Raw genomic sequence first — 24,782 nt, forward strand, 5'->3', positions numbered from 1 at the left:
TGCTGAGTGTTGCTGGACTGGTTATTTATACTGCTGAGTGTTGCTGGACTGGTTATTTATACTGCTGAGTGTTGCTGGACTGGTTAGTTATACTGCTGAGTGTTGCTGGACTGGTTAGTTATACTGCTGAGTGTTGCTGGACTGGTTATTTATACTGCTGAGTGTTGCTGGACTGGTTAGTTATACTGCTGAGTGTTGCTGGACTGGTTAGTTATACTGCTGAGTGTTGCTGGACTGGTTAGTTATACTGCTGAGTGGTTATTTATACTGCTGGACTGGTTATTTATACTGCTGGACTGGTTATTTATACTGCTGACTGGTTATTTATACTGCTGGACTGGTTATTTATACTGCTGACTGGTTATTTATACTGCTGACTGGTTATTTATACTGCTGACTGGTTATTTATACTGCTGACTGGTTATTTATACTGCTGACTGGTTATTTATACTGCTGGACTGGTTATTTATACTGCTGGACTGGTTATTTATACTGCTGGACTGGTTATTTATACTGCTGACTGGTTATTTATACTGCTTGACTGGTTATTTATACTGCTGACTGGTTATTTATACTGCTTGACTGGTTATTTATACTGCTGCTGACTGGTTATTTATACTGCTGGACTGGTTATTTATACTGCTGACTGGTTATTTATACTGCTTGACTGGTTATTTATACTGCTGACTGGTTATTTATACTGCTTGACTGGTTATTTATACTGCTGAGTGTTGCTGGACTGGTTATTTATACTGCTGGACTGGTTATTTATACTGCTGGACTGGTTATTTATACTGCTGGACTGGTTATTTATACTGCTGACTGGTTATTTATACTGCTGGACTGGTTATTTATACTGCTGGACTGGTTATTTATACTGCTGACTGGTTATTTATACTGCTGGACTGGTTATTTATACTGCTGGACTGGTTATTTATACTGCTGACTGGTTATTTATATTGCTGACTGGTTATTTATACTGCTGACTGGTTATTTATACTGCTGACTGGTTATTTATACTGCTGGACTGGTTATTTATACTGCTGGACTGGTTATTTATACTGCTGACTGGTTATTTATACTGCTTGACTGGTTATTTATACTGCTGACTGGTTATTTATACTGCTTGACTGGTTATTTATACTGCTGAGTGTTGCTGGACTGGTTATTTATACTGCTGGACTGGTTATTTATACTGCTGACTGGTTATTTATACTGCTTGACTGGTTATTTATACTGCTGACTGGTTATTTATACTGCTGACTGGTTATTTATACTGCTTGACTGGTTATTTATACTGCTGAGTGTTGCTGGACTGGTTATTTATACTGCTGGACTGGTTATTTATACTGCTGGACTGGTTATTTATACTGCTGACTGGTTATTTATACTGCTGACTGGTTATTTATACTGCTTGACTGGTTATTTATACTGCTGGACTGGTTATTTATACTGCTGACTGGTTATTTATACTGCTGACTGGTTATTTATACTGCTGACTGGTTATTTATACTGCTTGACTGGTTATTTATACTGCTGGACTGGTTATTTATACTGCTGACTGGTTATTTATACTGCTGACTGGTTATTTATACTGCTGACTGGTTATTTATACTGCTTGACTGGTTATTTATACTGCTGGACTGGTTATTTATACTGCTGGACTGGTTATTTATACTGCTGACTGGTTATTTATACTGCTGGACTGGTTATTTATACTGCTGGACTGGTTATTTATACTGCTAACTAGTTATTTATACTGCTGACTGGTTATTTATACTGCTGACTGGTTATTTATACTGCTGACTGGTTATTTATACTGCTGGACTGGTTATTTATACTGCTGACTGGTTATTTATACTGCTGACTGGTTATTTATACTGCTGGACTGGTTATTTATACTGCTAACTAGTTATTTATACTGCTAACTAGTTATTTATACTGCTGGACTGGTTATTTATACTGCTGACTGGTTATTTATACTGCTGGACTGGTTATTTATACTGCTGACTGGTTATTTATACTGCTGGACTGGTTATTTATACTGCTGACTGGTTATTTATACTGCTGACTGGTTATTTATATGCTGACTGGTTATTTATACTGCTGACTGGTTATTTATACTGCTGACTGGTTATTTATACTGCTGGACTGGTTATTTATACTGCTGACTGGTTATTTATACTGCTGACTGGTTATTTATATGCTGACTGGTTATTTATACTGCTGACTGGTTATTTATACTGCTGACTGGTTATTTATACTGCTTGACTGGTTATTTATACTGCTGACTGGTTATTTATACTGCTGGACTGGTTATTTATACTGCTGGACTGGTTATTTATACTGCTGACTGGTTATTTATACTGCTGACTGGTTATTTATACTGCTTGACTGGTTATTTATACTGCTGGACTGGTTATTTATACTGCTGACTGGTTATTTATACTGCTTGACTGGTTATTTATACTGCTGGACTGGTTATTTATACTGCTGGACTGGTTATTTATACTGCTGGACTGGTTATTTATACTGCTGACTGGTTATTTATACTGCTGACTGGTTATTTATACTGCTTGACTGGTTATTTATACTGCTGGACTGGTTATTTATACTGCTGGACTGGTTATTTATACTGCTGGACTGGTTATTTATACTGCTGGACTGGTTATTTATACTGCTGACTGGTTATTTATACTGCTTACTGGTTATTTATACTGCTTACTGGTTATTTATACTGCTGACTGGTTATTTATACTGCTGACTGGTTATTTATACTGCTGGACTGGTTATTTATACTGCTTGACTGGTTATTTATACTGCTAACTAGTTATTTATACTGCTGGACTGGTTATTTATACTGCTTGACTGGTTATTTATACTGCTTGACTGGTTATTTATACTGCTAACTAGTTATTTATACTGCTGACTGGTTATTTATATTGCTGACTGGTTATTTATACTGCTGGACTGGTTATTTATACTGCTGGACTGGTTATTTATACTGCTGACTGGTTATTTATACTGCTGACTGGTTATTTATACTGCTGGACTGGTTATTTATACTGCTTGACTGGTTATTTATACTGCTTGACTGGTTATTTATACTGCTTGACTGGTTATTTATACTGCTGACTGGTTATTTATACTGCTGGACTGGTTATTTATACTGCTTGACTGGTTATTTATACTGCTTGACTGGTTATTTATACTGCTGGACTGGTTATTTATACTGCTTGACTGGTTATTTATACTGCTTGACTGGTTATTTATACTGCTGACTGGTTATTTATACTGCTGGACTGGTTATTTATACTGCTGGACTGGTTATTTATACTGCTGGCTGGTTATTTATACTGCTGGACTGGTTATTTATACTGCTGACTGGTTATTTATACTGCTGACTGGTTATTTATATGCTGACTGGTTATTTATACTGCTAACTAGTTATTTATACTGCTGGACTGGTTTTCTATACTGCTGGCTGGTTATTTATACTGCTGGACTGGTTATTTATATGCTGACTGGTTATTTATACTGCTAACTAGTTATTTATACTGCTGACTGGTTATTTATACTGCTGGACTGGTTTTCTATACTGCTGGCTGGTTATTTATACTGCTGGACTGGTTATTTATACTGCTGACTGGTTATTTATACTGCTGGACTAGTTATTTATACTGCTGACTGGTTATTTATACTGCTGGACTGGTTTTTTATACTGCTGACTGGTTATTTATATGCTGACTGGTTATTTATACTGCTGACTGGTTATTTATACTGCTGGACTAGTTATTTATACTGTTGGACTGGTTTTCTATACTGCTGGACTGGTTATTTATACTGCTGACTGGTTATTTATACTGCTTGACTGGTTATTTATACTGCTGACTGGTTATTTATACTGCTTGACTGGTTATTTATACTGCTGACTGGTTATTTATACTGCTGACTGGTTATTTATACTGCTGACTGGTTATTTATACTGCTGACTGGTTATTTATACTGCTGACTGGTTATTTATACTGCTGACTGGTTATTTATACTGCTGACTGGTTATTTATACTGCTGACTGGTTATTTATACTGCTGACTGGTTATTTATACTGCTGACTGGTTATTTATACTGCTGACTGGTTATTTATACTGCTGACTGGTTATTTATACTGCTGACTGGTTATTTATACTGCTGACTGGTTATTTATACTGCTGGACTGGTTATTTATACTGCTGACTGGTTATTTATACTGCTGGACAGGTTATTTATACTGCTGGACTGGTTATTTTTACTGCTTGACTGGTTATTTATACTGCTGGACTGGTTATTTATACTGCTGAGTGTTGCTGGATTGGTTATTTATACTGCTGGACTGGTTATTTATACTGCTGAGTGTTGCTGGACAGGTTATTTATACTTCTGAGTGTTGCTGGACTGGTTATTTATACTGCTGAGTGTTGCTGGACTGGTTATTTATACTGCTGACTGGTTATGTATACTGCTGACTGGCTATTTATACTGCTTGACTGGTTATTTATACTGCTGACTGGCTATTTATACTGCTGGACTGGTTATTTATACTGCTGACTGGTTATTTATACTGCTTGACTGGTTATTTATACTGCTGGACTGGTTAGTGATACTGCTGAGTGTTGCTGGACTGGTTAGTTATACTGCTGAGTGTTGCTGGACTGGTTATTTATACTGCTGAGTGTTGCTGGACTGGTTAGTTATACTGCTGAGTGTTGCTGGACTGGTTAGTTATACTGCTGAGTGTTGCTGGACTGGTTAGTTATACTGCTGAGTGTTGCTGGACTGGTTATTTATACTACTGAGTGTTGCTGGACTGGTTAGTTATACTGCTGAGTGTTGCTGGACTGGTTAGTTATACTGCTGAGTGTTGCTGGACTGGTTAGTTATGCTGCTGAGTGTTGCTGGACTGGTTAGTTATGCTGCTGAGTGTTGCTGGACTGGTTAGTTATGCTGCTGAGTGTTGCTGGACTGGTTATTTATACTGCTGAGTGTTGCTGGACTGGTTATTTATACTGCTGAGTGTTGCTGGACTGGTTAGTTATGCTGCTGAGTGTTGCTGGACTGGTTAGTTATGCTGCTGAGTGTTGCTGGACTGGTTATTTATACTGCTGAGTGTTGCTGGACTGGTTATTTATACTGCTGAGTGTTGCTGGACTGGTTATTTATACTGCTGAGTGTTGCTGGACTGGTTAGTTATACTGCTGAGTGTTGCTGGACTGGTTAGTTATGCTGCTGAGTGTTGCTGGACTGGTTAGTTATACTGCTGAGTGTTGCTGGACTGGTTATTTATACTGCTGAGTGTTGCTGGACTGGTTAGTTATACTGCTGAGTGTTGCTGGACTGGTTAGTTATACTGCTGAGTGTTGCTGGACTGGTTAGTTATAATGCTGAGTGTTGCTGGACTGGTTATTTATACTGCTGAGTGTTGCTGGACTGGTTATTTATACTGCTGGGTGTTGCTGGACTGGTTAGTTATACTGCTGAGTGTTGCTGGACTGGTTAGTTATGCTGCTGAGTGTTGCTGGACTGGTTATTTATACTGCTGAGTGTTGCTGGACTGGTTAGTTATGCTGCTGAGTGTTGCTGGACTGGTTAGTTATACTGCTGAGTGTTGCTGGACTGGTTAGTTATACTGCTGAGTGTTGCTGGACTGGTTATTTATACTGCTGAGTGTTGCTGGACTGGTTAGTTATACTGCTGAGTGTTGCTGGACTGGTTAGTTATACTGCTGAGTGTTGCTGGACTGGTTATTTATACTGCTGACTGGTTATTTATACTGCTTACTGGTTATTTATACTGCTGACTGGTTATTTATACTGCTTACTGGTTATTTATACTGCTGACTGGTTATTTATACTGCTGGACTGGTTATTTATACTGCTTGACTGGTTATTTATACTGCTAACTAGTTATTTATACTGCTGGACTGGTTATTTATACTGCTTGACTGGTTATTTATACTGCTAACTAGTTATTTATACTGCTGGACTGGTTATTTATACTGCTGACTGGTTATTTATACTGCTGACTGGTTATTTATACTGCTGACTGGTTATTTATACTGCTGGACTGGTTATTTATACTGCTGGACTGGTTATTTATACTGCTGACTGGTTATTTATACTGCTGGACTGGTTATTTATACTGCTGACTGGTTATTTATACTGCTGACTGGTTATTTATACTGCTGGACTGGTTATTTATACTGCTTGACTGGTTATTTATACTGCTGACTGGTTATTTATACTGCTTGACTGGTTATTTATACTGCTTGACTGGTTATTTATACTGCTGGACTGGTTATTTATACTGCTTGACTGGTTATTTATACTGCTTGACTGGTTATTTATACTGCTGACTGGTTATTTATACTGATGGACTGGTTATTTATACTGCTGGACTGGTTATTTATACTGCTGGCTGGTTATTTATACTGCTGGACTGGTTATTTATACTGCTGACTGGTTATTTATACTGCTGACTGGTTATTTATATATGCTGACTGGTTATTTATACTGCTAACTAGTTATTTATACTGCTGGACTGGTTTTCTATACTGCTGGCTGGTTATTTATACTGCTGGACTGGTTATTTATATGCTGACTGGTTATTTATACTGCTAACTAGTTATTTATACTGCTGACTGGTTATTTATACTGCTGGACTGGTTTTCTATACTGCTGGCTGGTTATTTATACTGCTGGACTGGTTATTTATACTGCTGACTGGTTATTTATACTGCTGGACTAGTTATTTATACTGCTGACTGGTTATTTATACTGCTGGACTGGTTATTTATACTGCTGGACTGGTTATTTATACTGCTGACTGGTTATTTATACTGCTGACTGGTTATTTATACTGCTGACTGGTTATTTATACTGCTGACTGGTTATTTATACTGCTGACTGGTTATTTATACTGCTGACTGGTTATTTATACTGCTGACTGGTTATTTATACTGCTGACTGGTTATTTATACTGCTGACTTGTTATTTATACTGCTGACTGGTTATTTATACTGCTGACTGGTTATTTATACTGCTGACTGGTTATTTATACTGCTGGACTGGTTATTTATACTGCTGGACTGGTTATTTATACTGCTGACTGGTTATTTATACTGCTTGACTGGTTATTTATACTGCTGGACAGGTTATTTTTACTGCTTGACTGGTTATTTATACTGCTGGACTGGTTATTTATACTGCTGAGTGTTGCTGGATTGGTTATTTATACTGCTGGACTGGTTATTTATACTGCTGAGTGTTGCTGGACAGGTTATTTATACTGCTGACTGGTTATTTATACTGCTGACTGGCTATTTATACTGCTTGACTGGTTATTTATACTGCTGACTGGCTATTTATACTGCTGGACTGGTTATTTATACTGCTGACTGGTTATTTATACTGCTTGACTGGTTATTTATACTGCTGGACTGGTTAGTGATACTGCTGAGTGTTGCTGGACTGGTTAGTTATACTGCTGAGTGTTGCTGGACTGGTTATTTATACTGCTGAGTGTTGCTGGACTGGTTAGTTATACTGCTGAGTGTTGCTGGACTGGTTAGTTATACTGCTGAGTGTTGCTGGACTGGTTAGTTATACTGCTGAGTGTTGCTGGACTGGTTATTTATACTGCTGAGTGTTGCTGGACTGGTTAGTTATACTGCTGAGTGTTGCTGGACTGGTTAGTTATACTGCTGAGTGTTGCTGGACTGGTTAGTTATGCTGCTGAGTGTTGCTGGACTGGTTAGTTATGCTGCTGAGTGTTGCTGGACTGGTTATTTATACTGCTTGACTGGTTATTTATACTGCTTGACTGGTTATTTATACTGCTTGACTGGTTATTTATACTGCTGACTGGTTATTTATACTGCTTGACTGGTTATTTATACTGCTTGACTGGTTATTTATACTGCTGGACTGGTTATTTATACTGCTTGACTGGTTATTTATACTGCTTGACTGGTTATTTATACTGCTGACTGGTTATTTATACTGCTGGACTGGTTATTTATACTGCTGGACTGGTTATTTATACTGCTGGCTGGTTATTTATACTGCTGGACTGGTTATTTATACTGCTGACTGGTTATTTATACTGCTGACTGGTTATTTATATGCTGACTGGTTATTTATACTGCTAACTAGTTATTTATACTGCTGGACTGGTTTTCTATACTGCTGGCTGGTTATTTATACTGCTGGACTGGTTATTTATATGCTGACTGGTTATTTATACTGCTAACTAGTTATTTATACTGCTGACTGGTTATTTATACTGCTGGACTGGTTTTCTATACTGCTGGCTGGTTATTTATACTGCTGGACTGGTTATTTATACTGCTGACTGGTTATTTATACTGCTGGACTAGTTATTTATACTGCTGACTGGTTATTTATACTGCTGGACTGGTTTTCTATACTGCTGGACTGGTTATACTGCTGGACTGGTTATTTATACTGCTGACTGGTTATTTATACTGCTTGACTGGTTATTTATACTGCTGACTGGTTATTTATACTGCTGACTGGTTATTTATACTGCTGACTGGTTATTTATACTGCTGACTGGTTATTTATACTGCTGACTGGTTATTTATACTGCTGACTTGTTATTTATACTGCTGACTGGTTATTTATACTGCTGACTGGTTATTTATACTGCTGGACTGGTTATTTATACTGCTGGACTGGTTATTTATACTGCTGACTGGTTATTTATACTGCTTGACTGGTTATTTATACTGCTGGACAGGTTATTTATACTGCTGGACTGGTTATTTTTACTGCTTGACTGGTTATTTATACTGCTGGACTGGTTATTTATACTGCTGAGTGTTGCTGGATTGGTTATTTATACTGCTGACTGGTTATTTATACTGCTGAGTGGCTATTTATACTGCTTGACTGGCTATTTATACTGCTTGACTGGTTATTTATACTGCTGACTGGCTATTTATACTGCTGGACTGGTTATTTATACTGCTGACTGGTTATTTATACTGCTTGACTGGTTATTTATACTGCTGGACTGGTTAGTGATACTGCTGAGTGTTGCTGGACTGGTTAGTTATACTGCTGAGTGTTGCTGGACTGGTTATTTATACTGCTGAGTGTTGCTGGACTGGTTAGTTATACTGCTGAGTGTTGCTGGACTGGTTAGTTATACTGCTGAGTGTTGCTGGACTGGTTAGTTATACTGCTGAGTGTTGCTGGACTGGTTATTTATACTGCTGAGTGTTGCTGGACTGGTTAGTTATACTGCTGAGTGTTGCTGGACTGGTTAGTTATACTGCTGAGTGTTGCTGGACTGGTTAGTTATGCTGCTGAGTGTTGCTGGACTGGTTAGTTATGCTGCTGAGTGTTGCTGGACTGGTTATTTATACTGCTGAGTGTTGCTGGACTGGTTATTTATACTGCTGAGTGTTGCTGGACTGGTTATTTATACTGCTGAGTGTTGCTGGACTGGTTAGTTATGCTGCTGAGTGTTGCTGGACTGGTTATTTATGCTGCTGAGTGTTGCTGGACTGGTTATTTATACTGCTGAGTGTTGCTGGACTGGTTATTTATACTGCTGAGTGTTGCTGGACTGGTTATTTATACTGCTGAGTGTTGCTGGACTGGTTATTTATACTGCTGAGTGTTGCTGGACTGGTTAGTTATGCTGCTGAGTGTTGCTGGACTGGTTAGTTATACTGCTGAGTGTTGCTGGACTGGTTAGTTATACTGCTGAGTGTTGCTGGACTGGTTAGTTATACTGCTGAGTGTTGCTGGACTGGTTAGTTATACTGCTGAGTGTTGCTGGACTGGTTAGTTATACTGCTGAGTGTTGCTGGACTGGTTAGTTATAATGCTGAGTGTTGCTGGACTGGTTATTTATACTGCTGAGTGTTGCTGGACTGGTTATTTATACTGCTGGGTGTTGCTGGACTGGTTAGTTATACTGCTGAGTGTTGCTGGACTGGTTAGTTATGCTGCTGAGTGTTGCTGGACTGGTTATTTATACTGCTGAGTGTTGCTGGACTGGTTAGTTATGCTGCTGAGTGTTGCTGGACTGGTTAGTTATACTGCTGAGTGTTGCTGGACTGGTTAGTTATACTGCTGAGTGTTGCTGAGTGTTGCTGGGCTGGTTAGTTGTATTGCTGAGTGTTGCTGGACTGGTTATTTATACTGCTGGGTGTTGCTGGACTGGTTAGTTATGTTGCTGGACTGGTTAGTTATACTGCTGAGTGTTGCTGGACTGGTTATTTATACTGCTGGGTGTTGCTGGACTGGTTAGTTATATTGCTGAGTGTTGCTGGACTGGTTAGTTATACTGCTGAGTGTTGCTGGACTGGTTAGTTATACTGCTGGGTGTTGCTGGACTGGTTAGTTATACTGCTGAGTGTTGCTGGACTGGTTAGTTATACTGCTGAGTGTTGCTGGACTGGTTAGTTATACTGCTGAGTATTGCTGGACTGGTTAGTTATACTGCTGAGTGTTGCTGGACTGGTTAGTTATACTGCTGAGTGTTGCTGGACTGGTTAGTTATACTGCTGAGTGTTGCTGGACTGGTTATTTATACTGCTGGGTGTTGCTGGACTGGTTAGTTATATTGCTGAGTGTTGCTGGACTGGTTAGTTATACTGCTGAGTGTTGCTGGACTGGTTAGTTATACTGCTGAGTGTTGCTGGACTGGTTAGTTATGCTGCTGAGTGTTGCTGGACTGGTTATTTATACTGCTGAGTATTGCTGGACTGGTTAGTTATACTGCTGAGTGTTGCTGGACTGGTTAGTTATACTGCTGAGTGTTGCTGGACTGGTTAGTTATACTGCTGAGTGTTGCTGGACTGGTTAGTTATACTGCTGAGTGTTGCTGGACTGGTTATTTATACTGCTGAGTGTTGCTGGACTGGTTGACTGAAGTCACTCCTTTGATCCATAGACCGAACTGACTCGGACTCCCTTGGCTGAGTGTTTAAAGCCTGCATCTTAAATGGCACGCGATTCCTCCATATAGTGCCTTTACTGGTCAAACATGGTGCAGCAGGTTTACTATATATGATATGGAAAGGAGACAGACAGACAGGCTTGTTGGCCTGCTCAGTGCTTATTAGTAGTATTAATAGGCCTGCTTAGTAGTAGTATTAATAGGCCTGCTTAGTAGTAGTAGTAGTAGTAGTACTAGGCCTGCTTAGTAGTAGTAGTACTAGGCCTGCTTAGTAGTAGTAGTACTAGGCCTGCTTAGTAGTAGTAGTACTAGGCCTGCTTAGTAGTAGTAGTACTAGGCCTGCTTAGTAGTAGTAGTACTAGGCCTGCTTAGTAGTAGTAGTAGTAGTACTAGGCCTGCTTAGTAGTAGTAGTAGTAGTACTAGGCCTGCTTAGTAGTAGTAGTAGTACTAGGCCTGCTTAGTAGTAGTAGTAGTACTAGGCCTGCTTAGTAGTAGTAGTACTAGGCCTGCTTAGTAGTAGTAGTACTAGGCCTGCTTAGTAGTAGTAGTACTAGGCCTGCTTAGTAGTAGTAGTACTAGGCCTGCTTAGTAGTAGTAGTACTAGGCCTGCTTAGTAGTAGTAGTACTAGGCCTGCTTAGTAGTAGTAGTAGTAGTAGTACTAGGCCTGCTTAGTAGTAGTAGTAGTAGTAGTACTAGGCCTGCTTAGTAGTAGTAGTAGTACTAGGCCTGCTTAGTAGTAGTAGTAGTTTTATGCCCTGTGAGTGCTGCTCTGTCTAAGCAGCTTAGACTAAGGCCTACATCTAATGGTTCCCTATATTTCTCCATACAGTCCCCTAATAGTGTCATTTGAGAAGCAGGCGGTGACTTCTAAAAAGTCTCAGATCAGATGAGGGTAGACCAGATGTTTGTGTTGTGGCAGACAGATGAGGTTTGCTGCTGCTGTGGCATAGTGCTCTGAGTCAGTGTTGCCCTGTCTCAGTGCAGTGGGCGTAGGCTCAGAGGAAGGAAGTAGCTGCACATTACTGCAGCAACGAACAGCTCCACCTAGTGGTGTGTTTGGGAAAGGGCACCTCAAACAGAAAACATTTCTTATTTAACTAGGCAAGTCAGTTTTAAGAACAAATTCTTATTTACAATGACATCCTACTGGGGAACAGTGTAGTACTACCTTGTTCAGGGGCAGAATGACCGTTTTTTTTTTACTTTGTCAGCTCAGGGATTCGATCCCACAACCTTTCGGATACTGGCCCAATGCTCTAACCACTAGACTACCTGCCATCTCAACATGTTGAGAAACCTTCAGAATCAGATTATATAGAACAGACAGGCCTCTCTGACATGTAGAGAAAGGGATCATGGTAGCTCTATTCATGACATTTCTATCTGCTACCATTCCATATTTTTATATCTTTATTTAACTAGGCAAGTCAGTTAAGAACACATTCTTACTTTCAATGACGGCCTAGGAACAGTGGGTTAACTGCCTTGATCAGGGGCAGAACAACAGATGTATACCTTGTCAGCTCAGGGATTCAATCTTGCAACCTTTCGGTTACCAGTCCAACGCTCTAACCACTAGGCTACCTGCCCGCTCCAATGCTTTGGATAGAATTCAAATAACTGTGATTCTAGGAACTGTTATGATGCCCTTTATGTATGGTGTTCCAACCACAGGTCTTTAGATGGCGTGGAGGCCATCGAGGAAATTATTGAACCACAGTTAGATGTTTGTTCTTCGGATCTTGAAGGATAAGTGGTACATTTAGGACATTTCGGAGAAAAGAAACTCAACCAAAATAAACGTACTGGATCTTATGCCAATATTTTGGTCAACTGAACAAAATGGAGACCAAAGTGTTTTGGTCACTAGACCAAAAGGCCAAAATGTAGGAAATGTAACAACAGAAGTGTATGTTTAGTTCACATTATGTTGTTTGTAAAATAAAATAACCCCAGGCATGCTGTGAAACTGTAGAAGGTAATATTTTCAAGAGCAGAGGGAATGTGTTGAGTTCCCCTGTTGTTACTGTGTTCCAGCTCACAGAAAGTGTGAGGGCCACATGCTTCTGTGTGAGCTGTGACACAGTTAAGAGAGTTTTCTCTGTGTCTGTGGGAATAGTGTCGGTATGTTTTCAGAATCCCAGAAGCATCATCATACTTGTTGCCAAGTTATTATTTTGTATTCGTTCAGAAAATTGCACTTGTTACTGACTCTAAACCCTCCTTCCACTTCCCTCCTCCTCCCGCTCTCCTCTCTTCCCTGCTCTCCTCTCTTCCCCGCTCTCCTCTCTTCCCCGCTCTCCTCTCTTCCCCGCTCTCCTCTCTTCCCTGCTCTCCTCTCTTCCCTGCTCTCCTCTCTTCCCTGCTCTCCTCTCAATGTAGTTCTACCTCCAGGCAGGGTGGTGGCGCTGCGTCGTGTACAACCCAGGGCAAGGTCGGGACCGCCCATAAGATCTGTCTGGTGTGTTCAGATGAGGCGTCCGGCTGTCACTACGGGGTGCTCACCTGCGGAAGCTGCAAGGTGTTCTTCAAGAGAGCCGTGGAAGGTACGGTGGCAAGGGGTGAGATGCTAGGACAATTGGTATGGTCTGGTCCCAGATCTGTTTTTACTATTTTTCCAAGTGGTGAGATGGTAGGACAACTGGTATGGTCTGGTCCCAGATCTGTTTTTACTATCTTACAAGTCGGCAGAAAACGGATCTGGGACTGGGCTACCACTGGGGATGTGTGGTGTATATCATGATACTTTCCTGTGGTACAGTGGCAAGGAGTGAGATGGTAGGACACCTTGTACTATGGCGGCATGGAATGATGTTTGGTTTACGGTAGATACTGGCAAGGTAGGATGGTAAGGGGTGAGATGGTAGGACAACTGGTGCTACTGGTACTGGTGCACAGCTGGTGACATGGAATGATGTACGGTAGGCATTTCATGAATGATACTTGTCTGTTCGTATGAAGACCCTGCAGACATTTGATTTGCAGGTTGGAGGCTGATCCAGTGTGATTCAAGAAGAAAGAGGTACTTTATTCCATTTCTTTGTCATTCAAATTCTCTTCTGGTGTTTCAGGGCAGCACAACTACCTGTGTGCTGGGAGGAAGGACTGCATCATCGATAAGATCAGAAGGAAGAACTGTCCAGCCTGCCGCTTCCGCAAGTGTCTCATGGCAGGGATGAACCTGGAAGGTAAACTCTTTAACCTTGTTTTATTATCTCATGGCAGGGATGAACCTGGAAGGTAAACTCTTTAACCTTGTTTTATTGTCTCATGGCAGGGATGAACCTGGAAGGTAAACTCTTTAACCTTGTTTTATTGTCTCATGGCAGGGATGAACCTGGAAGGTAAACTCTTTAACCTTGTTTTATTATCTCATGGCAGGGATGAACCTGGAAGGTAAACTATTTAACCTTGTTTTATTGTCTCATGGCAGGGATGAACCTGGAAGGTAAACTCTTTAACCTTGTTTTATTGTCTCATGGCAGGGATGAACCTGGAAGGTAAACTCTTTAACCTTGTTTTATTGTCTCATGGCAGGGATGAACCTGGAAGGTAAACTCTTTAACCTTGTTTTATTGTCTCATGGCAGGGATGAACCTGGAAGGTAAACTCTTTAACCTTGTTTTATTATCTCATGGCAGGGATGAACCTGGAAGGTAAACTCTTTAACCTTGTTTTATTGTCTCATGGCAGGGATGAACCTGGAAGGTAAACTCTTTAACCTTGTTTTATTGTCTCATGGCAGGGATGAACCTGGAAGGTAAACTCTTTCACCTTGTTTTATTATCTCATGGCAGGGATGAACCTGGAAGGTAAACTCTTTTACCTTGTTTTATTGTCTCATGGCAGGGATGAACCTGGAAGGTAAACTCTTGTACCTTGTTTTATTGTCTCATGGCAGGGATGAACCTGGAAGGTAAACTCTTTAACCTTGTTTTATTGTCTCATGGCAGGGATGAACCTGGAAGGTAAACTATTTTACCTTGTTTTATTGTCTCATGGCAGGGATGAACCTGGAAGGTAAACTCTTTAACCTTGTTTTATTGTCTCATGGCAGGGATGAACCTGGAAGGTAAACTATTTAACCTTGTTTTATTGTCTCATGGCAGGGATGAACCTGGAAGGTAAACTCTTTAACCTTGTTTTATTGTCTCATGGCAGGGATGAACCTGGAAGGTAAACTCTTTCACCTTGTTTTATTATCTCATGGCAGGGATGAACCTGGAAGGTAAACTATTTAACCTTGTTTTATTGTCTCATGGCAGGGATGAACCTGGAAGGTAAACTCTTTAACCTTGTTTTATTGTCTCATGGCAGGGATGAACCTGGAAGGTAAACTCTTTAACCTTGTTTTATTGTCTCATGGCAGGGATGAACCTGGAAGGTAAACTCTTTAACCTTGTTTTATTGTCTCATGGCAGGGATGAACCTGGAAGGTAAACTCTTTAACCTTGTTTTATTGTCTCATGGCAGGGATGAACCTGGAAGGTAAACTCTTTCACCTTGTTTTATTATCTCATGGCAGGGATGAACCTGGAAGGTAAACTCTTTTACCTTGTTTTATTGTCTCATGGCAGGGATGAACCTGGAAGGTAAACTCTTGTACCTTGTTTTATTGTCTCATGGCAGGGATGAACCTGGAAGGTAAACTCTTTAACCTTGTTTTATTGTCTCATGGCAGGGATGAACCTGGAAGGTAAACTATTTTACCTTGTTTTATTGTCTCATGGCAGGGATGAACCTGGAAGGTAAACTCTTTAACCTTGTTTTATTGTCTCATGGCAGGGATGAACCTGGAAGGTAAACTCTTTAACCTTGTTTTATTGTCTCATGGCAGGGATGAACCTGGAAGGTAAACTATTTAACCTTGTTTTATTGTCTCATGGCAGGGATGAACCTGGAAGGTAAACTCTTTAACCTTGTTTTATTGTCTCATGGCAGGGATGAACCTGGAAGGTAAACTCTTTAACCTTGTTTTATTGTCTCATGGCAGGGATGAACCTGGAAGGTAAACTCTTTAACCTTGTTTTATTGTCTCATGGCAGGGATGAACCTGGAAGGTAAACTCTTTAACCTTGTTTTATTATCTCATGGCAGGGATGAACCTGGAAGGTAAACTCTTTAACCTTGTTTTATTGTCTCATGGCAGGGATGAACCTGGAAGGTAAACTCTTTAACCTTGTTTTATTGTCTCATGGCAGGGATGAACCTGGAAGGTAAACTCTTTTACCTTGTTTTATTATCTCATGGCAGGGATGAACCTGGAAGCTAAACTCTTTAACCTTGTTTTATTGTCTCATGGCAGGGATGAACCTGGAAGGTAAACTCTTTTACCTTGTTTTATTGTCTCATGGCAGGGATGAACCTGGAAGGTAAACTATTTAACCTTGTTTTATTGTCTCATGGCAGGGATGAACCTGGAAGGTAAACTTTTTAACCTTGTTTTATTGTCTCATGGCAGGGATGAACCTGGAAGCTAAACTCTTTAACCTTGTTTTATTTTACAGATTCTATATTTGTTTTAATGTAAATTGGTCTACAGCTCCATCTATGACTACAAGCTACTACAAGCTCAAGTACCAGATACAAGTAGATACAGTGCCCTCAGAGAGTATTCAGACTTTTTCCATATTTTGTTACGTTACAGCCTTATTCTAAAATGGAATAAATACACTGCTCAAAAAAATAAAGGGAACACTTAAACAACACAATGTAACTCCAAGTCAATCACACTTCTGTGAAATCAAACTGTCCACTTAGGAAGCAACACTGATTGACAATACATTTCACATGCTGTTGTGCAAATGGAATAGACAAAAGGTGGAAATTATAGGCAATTAGCAAGACACCCCCAAAAAAGGAGTGATTCTGCAGGTGGTGACCACAGACAACTTCTCAGTTCCTATGCTTCCTGGCTGATGTTTTGGTCACTTTTGAATGCTGGCGGTGCTCTCACTCTAGTGGTAGCATGAGACGGAGTCTACAACCCACACAAGTGGCTCAGGTAGTGCAGTTCATCCAGGATGGAACATCAATGCGAGCTGTGGTAAAAAGGTTTGCTGTGTCTGTCAGCGTAGTGTCCAGAGCATGGAGGCGCTACCAGGAGACAGGCCAGTACATCAGGAGACGTGGAGGAGGCCGTAGGAGGGCAACAACCCAGCAGCAGGACCGCTACCTCCGCCTTTGTGCAAGGAGGTGCACTGCCAGCGCCCTGCAAAATGACCTCCAGCAGGCCACAAATGTGCATGTGTCTGCTCAAACGGTCAGAAACAGACTCCATGAGGGTGGTATGAGGGCCCGACGTCCACAGGTGGGGGTTGTGCTTACAGCCCAACACCGTGCAGGACGTTTGGCATTTGCCAGAGAACACCAAGATTGGCAAATTCGCCACTGGCGCCCTGTGCTCTTCACAGATGATAGCAGGTTCACACTGAGCACATGAGCACATGTGACAGACGTGACAGAGTCTGGAGACACCGTGGAGAACGTTCTGCTGCCTGCAACATCCTCCAGCATGACCGGTTTGGCGATGGGTCAGTCATGGTGTGGGGTGGCATTTCTTTGTGGGGCCGCACAGCCCTCCATGTGCTCGCCAGAGGTAGCCTGACTGCCATTAGGTACCGAGATGAGATCCTCAGACCCCTTGTGAGACCATATGCTGACACATGCACATTTGTGGCCTGCTGGAGGTCATTTTGCAGGGCGCTGGCAGTGCACCTCCTTGCACAAAGGCGGAGGTAGCGGTCCTGCTGCTGGGTTGTTGCCCTCCTACGGCCTCCTCCACGTCTCCTGATGTACTGGCCTGTCTCCTGGTAGCGCCTCCATGCTCTGGACACTACGCTGACAGACACAGCAAACCTTTTTACCACAGCTCGCATTGATGTTCCATCCTGGATGAACTGCACTACCTGAGCCACTTGTGTGGGTTGTAGACTCCGTCTCATGCTACCACTAGAGTGAGAGCACCGCCAGCATTCAAAAGTGACCAAAACATCAGCCAGGAAGCATAGGAACTGAGAAGTGGTCTGTGGTCACCACCTGCAGAATCACTCCTTTTTTGGGGGTGTCTTGCTAATTGCCTATAATTTCCACCTTTTGTCTATTCCATTTGCACAACAGCATGTGAAACGTATTGTCAATCAGTGTTGCTTCCTAAGTGGACAGTTTGATTTCACAGAAGTGTGATTGACTTGGAGTTACATTGTGTTGTTTAAGTGTTCCCTTTATTTTTTTGAGCAGTGTATATATTTAGCAGCAATCTACACACAATACCCCATAATGACAAAGCATGAGGTCAAAGGAATTGTCCGTAGAGCTCCAAGACAGGATTATGTCGAGGTACAGATCTGGGGAAGAGTACCAAAAAATTCCTGCAGCATTGAAGGTCCCCAAGAACACAGTGGTCTCCATTTTTAAATGGAAGAAGTTTGGAACCACAAGACTATTCCTAGAACTGGTCGCCCGGCCAAACTGAACAATCGAGGGAGAAGGGTCTTCGTCAGGGAGGTCACCAAGAACCCGATGGTCACTCTGACAGAGCTCCAGAGTTCCTCTGTGGAGATGGGAGAACCTTCCAGAAGTACAACCATCTCTGCAGCACTCCACCAATCAGGCCTTTATGGTAGAGGGGCCAGACGGAAGCCACTCCTCAGTAAATGGCACATGACAGCCCGCTTGGAGTTTTCCAAAAGGCACCTAAAGACTCTCAGACCATTAGAAACAAGATTCTCTGGTCTGATGAAACCAAGATTGAACTCTTTGGCCTGAATGCCAAGTGTCACGTCTGGACGAAATCTGGCACCATCCCTACGGTGAAGCATGGTGGGGACAGCATCATGCTGTGGGAATGTTTTTCAGCAGCAGGGACTGGGAGACTAGTCAGGATTGAGGGAAAAGAGAGATCCTTGATGAAAACCTGCTCCAGAGTGCTCAGGACCTCAGACTGGGGTGAAGGTTCACCTTTCAACAGGTCAACGACCCTAAGCACACAGCCAAGACAAGTCTCTGAATGTCCCTGAGTGGCCCAGCCAGAGCCCGGACTTGAACCAGATCGAGCATCTCTGGAGAGACCTGAAAATAGCTGTGCAGCATCACTCCCCATCCAACCTGACAGAGCTTGAGAGGATCTGCAGAGAAGAATGGAAGAAACTCCCCAAATACAGGTGTGCCAAACATGTAGCGTCATACCCAAGAAGACTCGAGGCTGTAATCGCTGCCAAAGGTGCTTCAGCAAAGTACTGAGTAAAGGGATTAGTGTCCCGGTCCTTAAAAGTGGCAGCTTTAGCCTTTAGTGTGGATGTTGCCTGTAATCCATGGCTTCTGGTTGGGGTATGTACGTACTGTCACTGTGGGGACAATGTTATCGATGCACTTATTAAAAGGGAATGGGAACACTTTAGGAAGTTATGTAAATGTGATTTCATTTTTTTTTTTTGACAAAAATTTCAGAAAAACTTTTTTTGCTTTGACATTATGGGGTATTGTGTGTAGATTAATGAGGGGGGGAGGGAGGGGACGATTTAATCATTTTTAGAATAAGGCTGTAACGTAGCACAATGTAGAAAAGGTCAAGGGGTCTGAATACTCTCCGAAGGTACTGTATGTTAGTTTAACTGGTTTTTGATATCATGGTCACTCAATATACCTCCTCTCTCCCTCCCTTCCTCTCTCCTTCGCTACAGCTCGTAAAACTAAGAAGCTGAACCGTTTAAAGGGTGTGCAGCAGCCCACCATGGCCGAGCTGACCCCCCGTCCGCTCCCAGAGGCCAGGTCGCTGGTCCCCAAGTCCATGCCCCAGCTCACCCCCACCATGCTGTCTCTACTAAAGGCCATCGAGCCAGACACCATCTACTCTGGCTACGACGGCACCCTGCCAGACACCTCCACACGCATCATGACCACCCTCAACAGGCTGGGGGGACGACAGGTGGTATCAGCCGTCAAGTGGGCCAAGTCTCTGCCAGGTACTACTATTTCTAAGAGACACTGTTGGAAACCTGCACAGTATCTACCATAGACAGCAGTACTACAGTATCATCAGGGAAATGGAACCTTTAGTCATTCAGTGTTCTGTTATCTTCCCCTGCAGGGTTCCGGAACCTTCACCTGGACGACCAGATGACTCTGCTGCAGTGTTCCTGGTTGTTCCTCATGTCCTTCGGCCTGGGCTGGAGGTCCTATCAACAGTGTGACGGGAACATGCTCTGCTTCGCTCCAGACCTCGTCATCAATCAGTATGTCTATTTATCTGTCGGCCTAAGTCTCTGTCTGTCTGCATGTCTCGTTCTCTCTCCTCATCAGGGACCGTATGAAGCTGCCCTACATGGCAGACCAGTGTGACATCATCACTAACATGCCTGTCTCTCCTCATCAGGGACCGTATGAAGCTGCCCTACATGGCAAACCAGTGTGACATCATCACTAATATGTCTCTCTCTCCTCATCAGGGACCGTATGAAGCTGCCCTACATGGCAGACCAGTGTGACGTCATCACTAACATACCTGTCTCTCTCTCCTCATCAGGGACCGTATGAAGCTGCCCTACATGGCAGACCAGTGTGACATCATCACTAACATGTCTCTCTCTCCTCATCAGGGACCGTATGAAGCTGCCCTACATGGCAGACCAGTGTGACATCATCACTAACATGCCTGTCTCTCTCTCCTCATCAGGGACCGTATGAAGCTGCCCTACATGGCAGACCAGTGTGACATCATCACTAACATGTCTCTCTCTCCTCATCAGGGACCGTATGAAGCTGCCCTACATGGCAGACCAGTGTGACATCATCACTAACATGTCTCTCTCTCCTCATCAGGGACCGTATGAAGCTGCCCTACATGGCAGACCAGTGTGACATCATCACTAACATGTCTCTCTCTCCTCATCAGGGACCGTATGAAGCTGCCCTACATGGCAGACCAGTGTGACATCATCACTAACATGTCTCTCTCTCCTCATCAGGGACCGTATGAAGCTGCCCTACATGGCAGACCAGTGTGACATCATCACTAACATGTCTCTCTCTCCTCATCAGGGACCGTATGAAGCTGCCCTACATGGCAGACCAGTGTGACATCATCACTAACATGCCTGTCTCTCCTCATCAGGGACCGTATGAAGCTGCCCTACATGGCAGACCAGTGTGACATCATCACTAACATGCCTGTCTCTCTCTCCTCATCAGGGACCGTATGAAGCTGCCCTACATGGCAGACCAGTGTGACATCATCACTAACATGCCTGTCTCTCCTCATCAGGGACCGTATGAAGCTGCCCTACATGGCAGACCAGTGTGACATCATCACTAACATGCCTGTCTCTCCTCATCAGGGACCGTATGAAGCTGCCCTACATGGCAGACCAGTGTGACGTCATCACTAACATGCCTGTCTCTCTCTCCTCATCAGGGACCGTATGAAGCTGCCCTACATGGCAGACCAGTGTGACGTCATCACTAACATGCCTGTCTCTCCTCATCAGGGACCGTATGAAGCTGCCCTACATGGCAAACCAGTGTGACATCATCACTAATATGTCTCTCTCTCCTCATCAGGGACCGTATGAAGCTGCCCTACATGGCAGACCAGTGTGACATCATCACTAACATGTCTCTCTCTCCTCATCAGGGACCGTATGAAGCTGCCCTACATGGCAGACCAGTGTGACATCATCACTAACATGCCTGTCTCTCCTCATCAGGGACCGTATGAAGCTGCCCTACATGGCAGACCAGTGTGACATCATCACTAACATGTCTCTCTCTCCTCATCAGGGACCGTATGAAGCTGCCCTACATGGCAGACCAGTGTGACATCATCACTAACATGTCTCTCTCTCCTCATCAGGGACCGTATGAAGCTGCCCTACATGGCAGACCAGTGTGAACAGATGTTGAAGATCTCCAGTGAGTTTGTCAGACTGCAGGTGTCTCATGACGAGTATCTGTGTATGAAGGTTCTTTTGCTGCTCAGCACCGGTGAGTCTCAGCCCCTCTTTTACTTTGACCTTTCACACTTGAGCCCATAACAATGTGCAAACCTATTTCCTGATTGATGGCTGTGTGTTCCTGGGTTTTTACTGTTATGTTTTTCATGACATTGGGATGTCAGAAGGAAAGTTTCCTGTTTCATCTTATTGTATTTTCACTTTACATTTTCAACATAACAGTGCATTCGGAAAGTATTCAGACCCCTTGACTTTTTCCACATTTTGTTGTTGCAGCCTTATTCTAAAATTGATTTAAAAAAATATATATATATGTTTTGTCCTCATCGTTCTACACACAATACCCCATCATGACAAAGCAAAAAACTATTTGATACATTTTAGAATAAGGCTGTAACGTAACAAAATGTGGAAAAAGTCAAAGGGTCTGAATACTTAGGCACTGTATAATGGAAGGGGACCTGCATAGGCATGACTTACTGGGTTATTTAACACATTTCCTGTTATGTTCATCTTTAGTGCCAAAGGGAAAAACACAGAGGTTGATGTATTATGTTGTTGTCCCCCCCCCCCAGTGCCAAAGGATGGTCTGAAAAGTCAGGCAGTGTTTGATGAGATCAGGATGTCCTACATCAAGGAGTTGGGGAAGGCCATCGTCAAGAGGGAGGAGAACTCCAGCCAGAACTGGCAACGCTTCTACCAGCTCACTAAGCTTCTTGACTCCATGCACGAGGTACACTTTAGAAGTCTTCACGGGTCCAACAGACTCAAAATTCTGAAATAAGACCTGGGATCGGCGCCTAAATTCTGATTTTTTTCCCCCCTTGGATATCAGTCGGGTCTGATATAATTGCCACGCGTCTCGATTATGTGCATTTAAAATTGATTTACCGTCTTGACCCGTACTCTGCTAATTTAATATTTGTGAGGTGATGTTATGTGTCAGCCAACTGCAACTCAAAATGTATAGCTTATTTCCAGCTGAAACCGGTTCTGGCTGCTCACCTCACATGTGCCTGCTGCTGAAGAGAGAGAGCGAGTGAGAGGAGCCTTGACCTAGACTACTGTTGTGAAGATGCAGGCCTTTTATATTGAAGTCAAATGAAAGTTAGAGGAGAAAAGACTAAGGTGAAAGGAATCCGACGGGGGGGAACGTCCTCTGGGACAAGTTAGAATATTGTGGTGGACAAAGATTAGAAAAACGTTTGCACTGCCAAATGGACTGTGTGCAACTCGCTATTCAGGTTTTTTACTTTTATTTATTTATTTTCATTATTGTGTATCATTTTTGATTTGTTGAGACATTTTTGTTGGCTAAATTAAGTTCTAACGGTCTTTTTAAATGTTGTGCTTCGTATTTAGTTTGAGATGAAGGTTAAAACTAGGCCCGTTGTAAAAGAAATAGCATTAGGCTATTGCTGTCATTTGTTGAGTAGGCCTACGGTAGGAACTCACCTTTGTTGGGAATTGCTGCAATATAGGCCTTTTCAAGGTTTTAAACCAGTTCATTAAATATGCAACAAGTGTTTTGTTTCATTCTGTTGAACCATTTTCTTTGGCCAAATTAAAAGTTCCAACTGTAATGTTGTGTTTACCGCAATATAATACAATTAGTTGTCTTGAACGCACTGCACAACATGTAAATTCCTGTTGAACGCGGGAGAGCTCGTTTTGTTGTTTTTGGAAGATTTTCACAGTCTATTGAAAAGGTTTGGTTACTAGCTAGCTACCTTTTGAGTTTGGATCCCACAACGCGGTTGGCATCAGTTGCTGGGATCGCTTCCAGTGACCAGCGGTCTCTCTATCACATGTAAAGGATATTTTAAATGAACAAAAAATTGTTCTACAAGCAGTTGTTACAACAACAAGAATATCGCTTCAAGTGTTTTGTCCAAAAACTGATAGATTCAACTAATAAAAAATGGATGACCTGACCAGAGAGGTCCAGGACCTGAAGAACAGCTTGCAGTTCTCCCAGGGTCAGCTCGATGAGTTGAAAGCAATCTGTAAGTCATTGAGAGAGGACATTAGTTCTGTAACAATGACAGAGAAATCAGATTATCTCGAGGGACAAACAAGGCTGAATAACATGGTTGTGGACAGAATTGCAGAATCTCCACGTGAAACCTGGACGGAGTCTGAGGACAAAGTTAGGGAAATGATCTCGGAAAAACTGAAGATTGACGACAGGAAGATTTGAGGTGGAGCGTGCCCACAGGACTGGAAACCCCACCACCGGCCCAGGTGACAGGCCAATAGTGGTCAAGTTTCTGAGGTTCAAGGACAAGGTAGCTGTTCTGGAAAGAGCCAAGAACTTGAGAGGAACGTACAAGGTCTATCCTGAAGCTGTGCACCAGACGAGGAAAGAACTTATCCCAGCCATGAAAGCTGTCAGAGCATGTGGGGACATTGCTCACATCCGCAATGACAAGCTCATTGTCCACCCTCCCTCCCAAAAGTCTGGAAGGGATGAGAGAGCCAAGCCTATGGGTTTGTAGCTTCAACCCCACAGCACACACACTTCCACACACCAGTTGATTAATGGACTGCTGAATGTATATATTTTTTCTCTTGCTTTGTTTGCTCTTTTCCATATTATGTTTATCTCTGATAAGCTACCCAGGAAAGGGCTGAAAATAGCCCATTTAAATATATGTAGCCTTAGAAATAAGGTTAATAAAATCAAGAACTTGCTAACGTCAGATAACATTCATCTTATGTGGATGATGTTAAAAATATTTGTTGGTCTGATGTGATTAATAAGGAACATACAGATGCTGCACTTGATGAATTTATGAAATTGCTTCTTCCAATTATTGATAAACATGCACCTGTTAAGAAACTGACTGTTAGAACTGTTAAG

At 42.3% G+C, this 24,782-nt stretch overlaps 1 protein-coding gene across 4 annotated transcripts in view; it reads left to right on the forward strand.

The window, feature by feature from the left end:
• LOC139581713 (glucocorticoid receptor-like) overlaps positions 1 to 24,782 on the forward strand; it is a 165,641-nt gene that overhangs the window by 131,686 nt on the left and 9,173 nt on the right. For 2 of the 4 annotated variants that reach the window (XM_071411762.1, XM_071411765.1), the window contains 6 exons: positions 13,353 to 13,531; positions 14,042 to 14,158; positions 19,652 to 19,933; positions 20,059 to 20,203; positions 21,820 to 21,950; positions 22,495 to 22,652. In XM_071411762.1, coding sequence (XP_071267863.1) covers positions 13,353 to 13,531; positions 14,042 to 14,158; positions 19,652 to 19,933; positions 20,059 to 20,203; positions 21,820 to 21,950; positions 22,495 to 22,652 — 1,012 coding nt within the window. Of the gene's footprint in view, positions 1 to 13,352; positions 13,532 to 14,041; positions 14,159 to 19,651; positions 19,934 to 20,058; positions 20,204 to 20,270; positions 20,433 to 21,819; positions 21,951 to 22,494; positions 22,653 to 24,782 lie in introns of those variants that run through there. The other 2 variants (XM_071411763.1, XM_071411764.1) reach the window with 2 other exon arrangements.

The sequence above is a fragment of the Salvelinus alpinus genome, chromosome 7 (assembly GCF_045679555.1).
Source record: "Salvelinus alpinus chromosome 7, SLU_Salpinus.1, whole genome shotgun sequence".
Taxonomy (NCBI): domain Eukaryota; kingdom Metazoa; phylum Chordata; class Actinopteri; order Salmoniformes; family Salmonidae; genus Salvelinus; species Salvelinus alpinus.